Source organism: Rhea americana, unplaced genomic scaffold (assembly GCF_003343005.1).
Source record: "Rhea americana isolate MKP2758 unplaced genomic scaffold, rheAme1 scaffold_161, whole genome shotgun sequence".
Lineage (NCBI taxonomy): Eukaryota > Metazoa > Chordata > Aves > Rheiformes > Rheidae > Rhea > Rhea americana.
In genome coordinates, this window is record NW_028185717.1 from 2,072,277 (window position 1) to 2,085,377 (window position 13,101).

Sequence of the window (13,101 nt, forward strand, 5' to 3'; positions counted from 1 at the left end):
ACCTCTAAGGCAGCACCCTTTTTTTTTAAACACTGTGGACTTGAAATAAAGTCCAACAAAAACCCAAGGCTCACCCACACCTCTAAAATGGCAACATACCTTAATGATTGTACTGTGGCATCCCACAGTATAGGCTTACATTATAGATAGAAGTTAATCTACGGCATGCAAATATGTTTAACATACATCATTCTTGTCTCAAGTTTTTATTCAAGTCACATGTTAATTTRTAAGATATCTATAATAGAATTTTAATAAAATTCTTAAACTACCATCCACATACTGCCTCCTACTAGGATAATAAATAACCAGTCAAGTCTAATATGCATCACTACTATTCTTAAATCGTTTTTCATATGTTGGGATTCTTTGTCAAACTTGATTTTGAGGATAAAAGGCAAGGCAGAGTCAGTGGCTGTGCTAGCTGGGGGAGGGTGTGGTGGAACTGATCCACTAAGCGAAAACCTTTGTGTCTTGGGCAGAACAGGCCACCTGACTTGGAGCATAAGGAAAGTTCTTCTGTAGGCTTTGGGCAGTTTATGCTGACTGCCTTTATTTTTGGCTTTTCTCTAAAAGCTAAGGTTGCATATATGACTCTAGAAATTATTTAGGACAGACCAGAAGGCTGAGCCAGTTGTCTTTTTCTTTTTTTTAACTGGTGTGATACCTGATGCTCTGTGCTCTGTCTGTGCAGAACTGCCTGATCTGACATTTCAGCATTTAAGTCAGAGCCAAAATTCACATGATATGAAGACTGATTATAGCAGTGAAGTTTAATGGACTTTCTGATAGTTGTTTTCTTTTAGGTGTACTTCGTTGTACATTTAAATGAACTTTTAGATTCTTACACCTTCTTAATCTTTTTTGGTACTTGCTGCAACAAATCTAGAAAACGAAGTACTGAAAGGCTATAATAAGTTTCTCACCAGCACTGTCTGAAGGCGCTTTTAAGTTGTATTTTAAGAGCTGTATTTTTCAAGAAAGTTGATATTTCTGAAAGCTAAGCAGAGAATTCTTTAAGTAGTGTTTTGCAGTAAACTACTTTGATTTAAATGGTCATTTTATTCTTTCTGGATAGCAGCTATTAATATCTCGGAGCATATAAAAGACACTGTGACTGCACAAATGGATGATGATTTATTGTGTTTTTAGTGGGCATAATTCCAAGTATAAGAGGCACAGTGGCTATTCCTGTTTAGTTCTTGTTACACATACCCATGGTGTCTAATATGACACTGTGTAATTGCTGCTTACTGCCAGGAAAGTGGCATTTCAGATATTGTTCCTTAAGAGCAGGAGTAATGAACGAAGTGATGATGATTGTCTCCTTTAATGCCTCGGTATGTTACATTAAAGGCAGTGTGCAATCAGTGCTGTGTTTTGCAGAGGATAAAAGCGTAGACCTATACATTTTAAAGACTGAAAATAATTAGGCTGTTTTCCTAAACAAAACTCTGAACATCATTTAAGTGCTGATGTTTATGAGGAACTTGAGTCCACTCAAAACTGCTGTGCCAAAGTGTCTAACGAGATCCTCCAAACATGTTTGCTTACTGTGAGTATACAGAGACTTATTTCTGATCTTGAGTTCAGTGTATTAATTGTTGCACTTGCCAAATAAGCGTAACGGTCATTTGCTCAAGGATAGGAAAGAAATCCAGTTGCTATTTCTGGAATATTTCTGTTCCTTGAGAAAATATTCTGCTAAATAATATTCTGACTCTTCTCGTTACATTTTCTACTTTTTTTAAAAAAAAAGACTCGAAAAAGATGGTATGCATCTCTTTCTTCTTCCTCGAGACATGTTGCTGTAGGTTAAAGGCCATATTGGCATTTTTGCTTGCTTGAATTCCTGTTCTTAGCTTTCTAGCACGGAAAAGTCTCTTCTGGACAGAAGGTGTCAAGGACAGTTTTCTCGAAACTGAAAATTTAAATACGGTACATTTTAGAGATATTTTGTAGCTGTGGATGCTTATCTTGACTCCTTAGTTTCTTTTGGCTGGCTGATGAGTTCTCRTTTGTAGTTTACAGTTGGTTAGGAAACAGCGCTCAAGCTGTTTGTAGTCACTATGGAGTAGAAAGTTCATAAATTCCAAAAGTCAGGCTGGTATATCCGTAACTATTAACGAACAGGAACAGAACCGCTCTGTTCGCTGCAGCGCGGATTCCCCCGGTAGCAGGCAGCGAGCAGAGGCAGGGCTGGAGGCCCCCGRGGGGCAGGAACTGGGCTGTAGCTGCAGAAGCCTCGGCCAGTATTAGGTGAGCTGCCTCTGAAGTGCGATTGATTGACCCAGACAGCGTTGCCGTTGGTTTTCCTTATTCCTGTGGCAGTTATTTCCTTATTCAGGAAGGCTGGATGTTTGTGTGTCGATGTTTGCTGTCTGGATTCAGAGCGGTGGTATGTCCTGTGGGCAGGAAGCCGTTTGGCAGGAGACGTTTTGTCCTCCGTTAGGATGATCTATATCGAGCAGTCTGCAAAACTGTRACTTTCAGTTGTGGGAAATGATACTGCTCTATAAGTGTTTGGTGTGTTTAAGGACTTTATTGCTTCCTGTATAATGTCTTAAGATAGTCTATGTCCACTGTTTCACTTTCTAATCAATGAGTCAGTTCAAAGAAAGCAAGTTGTTAGTTAGCTTCAGGGTTATGAAGTTAAACAGGGTAATGAGGGAGTGGTGGGAGCGTTAATAATGTTCTGTTTTAACATGGCTATAACTCCTTAATTGGAACTGAAAATTTTAAAACAAAGTTTTATCAAAGCTCATATCTGTGCTGATTTTATTCTGCATTTTTTTTTACTTTAACAGATTTTTATCAGCCTAGTCTATAGAAAGTGAAAACATTTTGAATTTGGAATTTGTGTTCCYTTCCGCTAGTCCAGTTATGTCTCTAACGTACACTCAGATATATAATCTCAATTTAGGTCCAGATCCAAGCACTAGAAATCAAATTTAGTAGCTTTATCTTTTTCCTTAAGCTGACATGATGTTAGACACTTGGTACGTAGCTTCATTTTTAACTCTTTTGAAACTTCCCAATCTCAGATAGCCATAGGAATATTGTACTTAGACCACTAATATATGTATTTGTTTAAATTTTTAATTACAGATAATTCTGTGCCCTTTAGAACTTTAATTTTTATTTGAATAAAGTGTTGCTGGTTTGCAAGATTCTTGCAAGTGAATCACCTTTAGGCTCTTTATCATCATTAAATGAAACCCTATCATCTCAGGATTTACCTTGCATGCACTTGCTGGCTGCTTATCTTTACTAAGCATGTTTCCCGTGAAAAGAAGTTGAGTAATGCTGACTGAATGGAGCAGATTGCAAGGTCTTGGCATAGCTGTTAATGACGTGAGAGCTTACAAGTAAAAGAGAACTCAGGGCTTAGTTTGAAGGTATGTGATCATCTCTCAGTATTCCTTCACAGAATATGCAGGGCTATATAGAGAAGTATTTTCATTTGTTGTATTTATCTGCAGTGTAAAGGGAAAATCATCTAGCATACCTAACTACACAAGCTGATTTAAAGATAGGTCATTTTAGTATGTTAGGGCAAGGGTGGTTTTGCATTACTGAATATTTGTTTTATAGTGACAACTTTTACAGCTGCGTGTAGTAGTAACAGTATAAGAAGATCATGTCCAYAACTAGCATAAATTGTGGTATCTCTGTTGACGTCGATTCAGCTGCAGCACTTTACACTAATTGAAGATCTGACCCATAAACAACTATGTACAGATAACTAATATTTTTAGAAACTGGAATTTGCCATAGATGAGCAAAAGCAGTATGGGGAAAAGGCAGAAGAAAAACTCTGTTGAATCATGTAAGCYTCTGGTAACTGCATTTTATGACAATGAAAACTAATACTGAGGTTATCTAATTTTACAGCAAACTTGTGTGGTTTTAGTATTTGATTTGCTTATTCACAGAAGCAGAATTTGTCTTAACTTGCAGTTCCCTTTTTTAGGGTTATGAAAAACTTTTATAATGTATTTTCTCTGTACGAGACTATTGYGTGTTTGTTTGAAGTTCTTTAAACTTAAACTGTTGTTGACTGTTTTGTATTGACATAAGGGAGATTACCTGGATGTAACTGATTATTTTAGGATAAGCATTGAAAGAAGTTGCTCATATAGCAGTTATGGATCGTGAAACTATAGAGAGATGTAGATGTGATAAAATAAAAGTGAGTTGCTGGTAGTTTGAGTAATAGGAATGTGCTCTGGAGTGCTGCTGAATATGATCATAGGATGATCACTCTTTTCTCTAAATATAAAAATATCTTCCCTCTTCCTATACAAAAAATAAAAAGAAATGGAGAAACTGACTGTACAGAAGAAACRGCAAAACTGAAAAATAACTGTCATAGTATAAGCAAGATTTTCCTCTGAATTCTACTTATAATAATATTAAGAAATGTCAGTATCAGAGAATCACAGAATGGTTGAGCTTGCAAGGGACCTCTGGAGATCATCTAGTCCAACCCCCCTGCTCAAGAAGGGTCACCTAGAGCATGTTAGACAGGATCATTCTCACAGGAAAGAAACTTTTCCTCATGGATACCGTTGGCCTTCCTGGCCACAAGGGCACATTGCTGGCTCATGGTCGACCAGCACTCCCAGGTCCTTCTCTGCAGAGCTGCTCTCCAGCAGGGCAGCCCCCAGCYTGTACTGGTGCCTGGGGTTGTTCCTCCCTAGGTGCAGGACCCTGCACTTGCCCTTGTTGAACCTCAGGAGGTTCCTCTCCACCCAGCTCTCCAGCCTGGCCAGCTCTCTCTGAATGGCAGCACAGCCCTCSGGTGTGTCAGCCCCTCCTCCCAGCTTGGGATCATCGGCAAACTTGCTGAGGAGGCACTCCATCCCTTCATCCAGGTCACTGAGGAAGAAGTTGAACAGGATGGGACCCAGTACTGAGCCCTGGGTGATGCCACCAGCCACAGGCCTCCAGCTGGACTCCACATCACTGATGACGACCCCCTGAGCTCTGCCTTTCAGCCAGTTCTCAATCCACCTCACTGTCCGCTCGTCTAACCCACACCTCCTGAGCTTCTCTAGGAGGATGTTATGGGAGACAGTGTTGAAAGCCTTGCTGAAGTCAAGGTACACAACGTCCACTGTTCTCCCCTCATCTACCCAGCCAGTCATTCCATCATAGAAGGTATCAGATTGGTTAAGTAGTAGTAGTAGGTAAAATTTTTCAGAGGAGAATGTAATTTTAAAGATTATAGCATCTTTCAAACAAAAAAAAAAATCCGGTAACACTGGATTGAGGTTATCTTTTTCTATCTATTAAGATCTGCACTAACTCACTACTGTTCAAAGCTCTGTAATTGCACATGCAGAGAACCTATTTTAGATTTGGCATAGTTCTTTGCTTGTATCTTGGAGTTGTAATAAACAGTTGATTATTTCTGTTAGAGGCCAAACCTAATTAAAGCATTTTTAAGAGCTGTTTTATTTAGTTGTCTTTGATTGTATGTGTCACTATACATTAAGTATTTGAATGATCCTATTTCATGAGAAAAAACTTCTATTTTTATGTCTGTGTATTATGAGGTTGATTTTATTTTTCCTTTTATTTTTCKTTCCTTTCTTGCTGTATTAACAAAGGCGTATCAGTACAAAAGGGAAAAAAAAACCTACTTGGAATAGCTTAAATGATCTTTATCTCCCACAGATGCATGCTGTGGACACRGTGCGTAAAATCATGGCCATGGTAGAATTGGTAGGAATTTTCTAACGTGCTTTTGAACTGTCTTTTCAGTCCTGTCTATTTTGACCTCTCAGGTTTGTTGTACTATGCTGGCCATGGCTACGAAAACTATGGAAACAGTTTCATGGTCCCTATTGATGCTCCRAATCCCTACCGATCTGCAAACTGTCTGTGTGTACAGAACGTCCTCAAACTGATGCAGGAGAAAGAGACAGGACTCAATGTATTCCTGCTGGATATGTGTCGGAAAAGGTAGAATTAATCTAATCTGATCATTCATGAATAGTGAAAACTAAATATTTGAGAGGTGTTTTTGCTTCATGATGCAGGGAGGAAGTATAATGACTATAGTTTTGGGAAMAAAGTATGAAGTTCAGTTTATTCACCCCAGGAATAGACTACAACCGAGCCTACTTTAAAAAAGAGCAGATAAAAACTGCCAGCTACTTTGGGAAAGTAGGAAGGAAGTTTAGGAGAAAGCTGAGGAGAAGCGTTTCATCTAGGTTGGGAATTCAGTGTCCTTGAAAGCTCATGGTTCTGAGAGTTCACAGCCTGAGCCCTTTTAAAGTCAATGGGAGACGTTCATTGACTCATTTTGTGTTTGGCTCCAGATAGAAATGTGAAGCTGGTGATTCAGCTTCCTGTTTCCACATGCAGGTACCTGCCTCTTGATTTGAATGAGAGTTATTTCAGCTTTTTTTGGCGTTGTTTKTTTAAAAGTTATAWAGCAGCAGCCTTGTTAGTAAGAAGTGAAGTTAGGCATCTTACAGAAGAAAAGTGAATRTTTTCCCTTGTATCTTTAACCATCTTGATCATTTCAGGGAGCAGTGAGAATCTATATGATCAAAGGCACGTTAGTTTTTGACAGAAGGGCTGAAGTGGAACTCTTAAGAGGCATGGATTTTGTGGACTGCTTTTATGCAGAGGAAATTTTATCTCTATTTAGAGTTTTAAAATCAACTAGTTCAGCAGATTTTTCTAAAAAAAAATTACTGTTTTCTTTCCCTGTTTAAAAAAAAAAGAGAGAAATATTGTGTCTACTTTAGATTGCACTTGAAATCGGCTATTTAGTCAGCACTTCTGAAAGTCAGTCTCTAAGGACTATCTATGTTTTATAATAGAAAATTGCTAGTGCCTTCATGTTTGCAGAGCCTGTCAACTCCATTGCTAATGAAATGCCCATTATCTAATTTAGCTTCAAAATCTGCTATTCAAATAGAAAATATTGCTGGATAACCCATGTGTCAACATTGCAGACRCCATGATTTCAAGGAAAGAATTAAAATAGTTTTCACTGCAGCCTAAAATGAGTAGTCATCATCAGTGACTTTGCAGGGATTTTTGCCAAATTCAGTATTGGTTAATATAGCATGTCCTCGTTAGTGTGCCCGCATCTGGATGATGCATGATACTTGGATGTGTCTTTGCAGTCTTTTCACGAAGAGTTTTGATGATGCTCTTTTTTGTCTTTAGCTGTCAGGATTCATTCAGAGTTACAAGAAAGGAAAAAATACTGAGTTTCTGAACTAAGCTGGTTGATGTTTTGAATAACTGTAGAGTTTTAGTGTTACTATTTCTCAAATTATTTTTTGTTTCCGTTTCTTGCAGAAATGAATACGATGACACAATTCTGATCTTAGATGCTCTGAAGGTCACAGCCAACATTGTTTTTGGATACGCAACGTAAGGAAACTTTTTTTCTTGCTATGCCACAGATTTTTTGAAGCCAGAACAGACCACCAAGATTGTATAGCTAATCTTTTAGAGAAAAACACCAATTATGATGCTAAAGGGCCTRTAACTTACCCTTACCTGTATTTTCTCACAATCTTTTTGACTTMATTTCTTGAATTATTCAATTTGGTGTGGGATGTCAGGAAAGAAGCCAGTCARCTGCAGAAATGCATATTTTCTGATTTCCGTAAAGTAATGCTCCCATTCARATAGAGGCTAATGCTAGCGATAGAACTGCATCAGCAACTCTGAAGTTACTGAACAGTGTTTTCCTGATTTTTATTTTAATAGTTAATTGTAGAAATGCTCTARTTGTAATCTAAATACTATTTATTAGAGGTGAACAATCACAGAGGAGGAAAAAGCAAAGTTTACCCACAAATCCATAATGTTTCATTTGTTTGTGCTAACTTATTTTGGGTGGGGAGATTCTCTCCAATTATGTCCTGTATGTTGCTAATGGTATTTACCAGTCTTTACCTGTGCACAAGGTCCAGTGCTGTGGAACARTTGAACTGTGACCTACATGCTGCACCGTATGTGGTCACATCTGCTGTGTTAATACAAATTAAAKTTCTAGAAGGCATATAGGTGTAAACATACAAATAAATTATTTGAAGAAATTGACCACTGCTTTTCCTTTTCTAGGTATAAAGAAAAAAAGCTGCAACTGCAGCTGAAATTATTTGAGGAGGTTACTTGTGCTGAAACTAAAGTAACCTTTCACTRTTAGTTTTCAAACGAAATGCAAAAGCTATTGACTAGAAATAGTCAAGAGCTTTAATAGTCTTCTATTAGAAATTTAAGCTCCTTATGTAAACTGAATTTGACATTATCTCTGGTATGGTTTTGTTGTAAGCATGAAATTAGATGAGTTGGTTGCAAACAAACATTGCAATAGTATAGAGAGCAGGCTGGCTCTAGACTTAACCTGGCTTTCAGATTGTAGGATTTCCTTCTATCGCAGTCCTGAACGAAACTTTACTCCATTTCTCGTCGTGTTGACCTTAGGTCATATAACATTTATAATGCCTTTCCTTCTCTGATAATGGTGATCTCTTAGGTGCCAAGGAGCAGAAGCTTTTGAAATTCAGCACTCTGGATTAGCTAATGGAATTTTCATGAAGTTCTTGAAGGAACGTTTGTTAGAAGACAAGAAGATTACTGTGCTACTAGATGAAGTTGCAGAAGGTGAGCCCAACTTACTACATTAACTGTCTTTTCAGTCTGTATTATGTAAACACTTCTTTGCTTAATTGCCATTCTTCTTGAACAGCAAATGTGGTACCCTTCTTTAGGCTCTTTCTTGTTGCATTTTGTTAAAAGATCAGCTTTACCAGAAAGTGGGTGTTATTAGGCAGCAGATGAACAAAGTTTACTRTTTGTAAAGAGATTTGAGCTTCTTGAAAATAGCAGTATTATACTCTTCTTTCTGGTGTACCTTGTTGCATGGTGAACTACTTGTTCTGAAGAGGTTTTTCTGCATGGAGCTTTGAATTGTCCATCCACTAAAACTGCTCTTTGGTCTTATGCTGTCTGATTCTGCTGGTAGTCTGCTCACTTCCATGTTCACTTTAGCAATTGACTCAGTCCTTGCTACCTCCAAGTATGCTATAGTGATGATAATTATTTGCTCTTAGTCAAAGAGTGTAAGTGTACGTCAAAATCYGCTCTTTTAGTGGACTCTGTTCAGTTATTGTTTTCTATAATTGACAGGAGAAGCAGTAAAGTGAAAACTGCTGAAAGAGGTATTGCTTCTGTGCAAGCATTTCCTGAAGACACAGAAGAATAGATACAGCCATTAACAAAGACARTATCTGTCTGTATATTGTATTATTTGTAGGTAAATCATTGCCTTTTTGAATAAAGGCACTGCCTGGCTTCCTAATGTTAGGAAATTCAAATCCACACAATCAGCCAAGTTTTGCTGTTGTTTCCAATATACCTGGTGGGATGGCAGCTCAGTAATGGCAGCCATAATTTGGCCCAATCTGTCTTTTGGCTCCAAAAAGCAGAAAAAATACAAAAGGTTCCTAAATGCACAGAAAACTGGTATATTGTTTGACTAGATCCCCTAAAACAAACTTACTGTTCATATTTTCTGTGTTTACAGAAACTTCATGAAAAGTTTAATAGCTAAAAGTTTAATGAAACTTTTTTTATTCAGAAGATGTCAAAATTATTCTGAAGAAATAAATACGATCTGTAGATGTTGAGACTGTTAAGACTAAAACATTCATCTCAAACTTTAGGGTTGAAATCGTTTGTTTTTGCATGGGGAGATATGTTTTTCTTTTGCAAGCCCTGCAGTCAAGCAGAGTGCTTTTTGCATTACGAGTTGTGCTGTTTGTTTGTTTATAGTACCACTCCTTTTGCCATTACCTAAATACAAAGGAAGAATTGGAGGTCTCCCTTTCCTCTCCTTTGCAGTAGAGGACTAGAGCATGAGCGCTAGCTATAGCTGCGTTTCTTTGAAGCCTTGCCAAAGCGGTAGGAAAGCTCCACCTGCTAGATGCTCTCCAGCTGCTCTACCTAGGCCCAAATTCATTACGCCAGCATTGTTGAAACTTCTTTATGTTGAAGTAGGCCCCTCATTTGTTTCCTCCACTTTTCTTGCCTTCTGAGACATTCTGACTAGTCGTTTTTTTGTGGAGAGTGAACCTCATAATCTGCCCAAACCAGCATCAGTGTTGTCATTAGGTATTTAAAGGGGAATACCCACACGCTCCAATTATCAACCTGCTCTAGGCAGAAGGAGTAGAAATAGATACCCACCTACATTTTTGTAATGGCCACAGACCAATCACTCTTTCCTCTAGGACAAGAAGTTTACAAATTGTATACTGAACAAGCATACAGAAACATTCTCTTCCCCCTCTTTCCCCTGACACCCTTTCTGTCACTCTTTGAGTATGAGTCAGTATAATCTGAAGTTTTTTGTTCGTGGCTTCTCCTGCCTGTAGCCACGTTCCCTAACTTCCTCAAATATTATGCACAATRTAACTGAGTATCTCTTAGATATCTGAACACATGACCCATTACTTAATTACCTCATTCTTCTTGAAATCATAGCAGAAAGAAATACAGATTTATCATGGAGGAGATACAAAGGCAGCTGCTGTTGGGATCTGGAATGGAAATTAGTGTCCCAACAGTGAGACAAAAGAATGAGGAGGGAGATAACGTAGAAGGCAGAGGACAATTGAACAAAATTCAGAAGCAGTACATAGCGCTCTGGCTGCGCGTGGGTTCCACATAATCAGATGGAAAAAGAGGATCTTCAGCAGTTGTTTCAGTCAGCTTGTGTGTGTGCACATGTGCATTTGTAAGTATGTGGGAAAATTGCATCAGGCACTAGGGAAAGCATCRTTGTTTTCAGCAGGTTTTAGCAAGTACATTGCTACACTGATAACACTTAAACATGTTCCAGAGAAACATTCAGACTTAAAATGTTACACTTGAATAACCTTCATCATTTCATATTTTTATAAACTCATAACCTGAAAWTTTTCAGGATTTTTCTAGTTCACAGAATGGTTGAGATTGCAAGGGACCTCTGAAGGTCATCTAATCCAACCCCTCTGCTCAAGCAGGATCACCCAGAACAGGTTTCGCAGGACTACATCCAGTCAGAWTTTGAGTCTCTACCAGGACGGACACTCCACRGTCTCTCTAGGCAACCTGTTCCAGTGCTMWKTCATTCTTACCTWAAAAAAAWWTTTTCTAGGATTCAAACGGAGCTTCCTGTGTTTCAGTTGATGCTCAATGCCTCTTGCCATGGGCACYACTGAAAAGAGTCTGACTCTCTCTTCTTTACACCTTCCCTTCAGATATGTGTGCACATTGATCAGATGCCCCACTAAGCCTTCTCTTCAGGCTAAACAACCCCAGCCTCTCCTCGTTACGTCAGATGCTCCAGTCCTTTAATCATCATGGCCCTTCACTGAACTTGCTCCAGTAACTCCCTCTCGTGTGTTGGGAGCGTGGCACTGGATACAGCACTCCAGATGAGGCCTCGCCAGGGCAGAGCAGAGGGGCAGGATCACCTCCCTCGACCTGCTGGCAACACTCTGCCTAATGCAGCCCAAGAGACCGTTGGCCTTCTTGGCCGCAAGGGCTCATTGCTGSCTCATGGTCAGCCTGTTGTCCACCAGGACCCCGGGGCTTTTCTGCAGAGCTACTTTCCATCAGGTCAGTCCTCTGCCTGTACTGGTACATGGAGTTATTCCTCTCTAGGCGAGGGACTCTGCACTTCCCTTTGAACTTCGTGAGGTTCCTCTCCGCCCAACTCTGCAGCCTGCCCAGGTCCATCTGAATTGCAGTGCGCAACCGTGTGGTGTATTAGCCGCTCCTCACGGTTCTGCGAACCTCTGCAAACYTGCAGCCTTGAATGAATGGCAAACGTGGGAAAGGAATACTTCTGAAAATGCAAGTTTACGTGGAAGTCCCAACACTGCCATAACCATAGCAACTGGGCAACCTCGTAGTGATGTAGTTAGTTTAGAGTTTGCACAGCGCTTATTTTGAGAGAGATTTGCATCTTATTTTTAGATATGGGCAAGTGTCACCTGACCAAAGGCAAGCAAGCCTTGGAGATCCGCAGCAGTTTATCTGAGAAGAGGGCGCTGACTGATCCCATTCAACAAACCGTATCTTCTGCAGAGTCTCTGGCACGGAATCTACAGTGGGCCAAAGCTCATGGTACGGTACAGTCTACTTCTAGATGATCCTACCTGCAAGGTGGGAATTTCATATYAGGGTATTAATCACTTGAACTAAAATAGTTCCCACAAAAATATGAGGACAAACTTCTTATTAATCTTTAGTTCAGGGAAATATTTTTTTCATGGGCTGTAATATTGAATAATACTGACTTCATATCTGAATTTTCATTAATATTTTCAAATCTCAAACATTCTTGGTTTGAGGATTACTTCTACATGCTATTATAATGAAAAATGTGACAACCAGAGTTTAAGACCAACAGACACTGTAGGGGACTCTTATGATGTCTGCCTTTGGCATAATCACCCTGTGCTCTGTTTTTATTTGTGACATTTCTAGGTGGTTTTGTGACATTTCTAGGACATTACTAATATTCTAAAGCATCTAAAATTACCAGGTGAGCTGTGCAGTAAAAAATGTCTCCTCCAGTGATGGAAGTGGAGTTTTAGAGAAGTATAGCTGAGACAGTTAACTAAAATTAGGGCGAAAGGAATTCCAGACTTTCTGACTCTTCTAGGAATGTGGATTTTTAAAGATTTCTCTGCTCTATACACTGGAGTATGAGTTAAAATTTTGCAGTTCTAACAGAGGCTGAGGGGCCAATTTAAAGACTTAACTAACTGAAGAGGCAGGTTCTTCTACAGACAKAGATTCTTACTTGTGGAATTAACCATTAATTCTTGTTTGTGAAATGACTGAAATACRAAGCAAAAATTCTAAGACAATGTTATTTTACAGTTTATATATTTTTATTTATGTGTAGAAGAGAATTTGTTTTGGATTTRGGAAGAGAACAACCTTTTATTTGTATGAAGTTATGTATATGTTGTTGCAGTATAATAATTCCCCTGAAAATCTRCTTCAAATGTAAATAGAAACATCAGTTCAAAGTATAGAGACACAAAATGATGTTAATCCTTGAAC

At 38.9% G+C, this 13,101-nt stretch overlaps 1 protein-coding gene across 1 annotated transcript in view; it reads left to right on the forward strand.

Annotated features, from left to right (window-relative positions):
* Nucleotides 1-13,101, forward strand: part of MALT1 (MALT1 paracaspase) — a 40,450-nt gene that overhangs the window by 22,231 nt on the left and 5,118 nt on the right. The window contains exons 12-15 of the mRNA XM_085300195.1: nucleotides 5,793-5,970; nucleotides 7,327-7,401; nucleotides 8,516-8,643; nucleotides 12,004-12,153. Of these exons, the coding sequence (XP_085156321.1) occupies nucleotides 5,793-5,970; nucleotides 7,327-7,401; nucleotides 8,516-8,643; nucleotides 12,004-12,153 (531 nt within the window). The remainder of the gene's footprint in view (nucleotides 1-5,792; nucleotides 5,971-7,326; nucleotides 7,402-8,515; nucleotides 8,644-12,003; nucleotides 12,154-13,101) is intronic.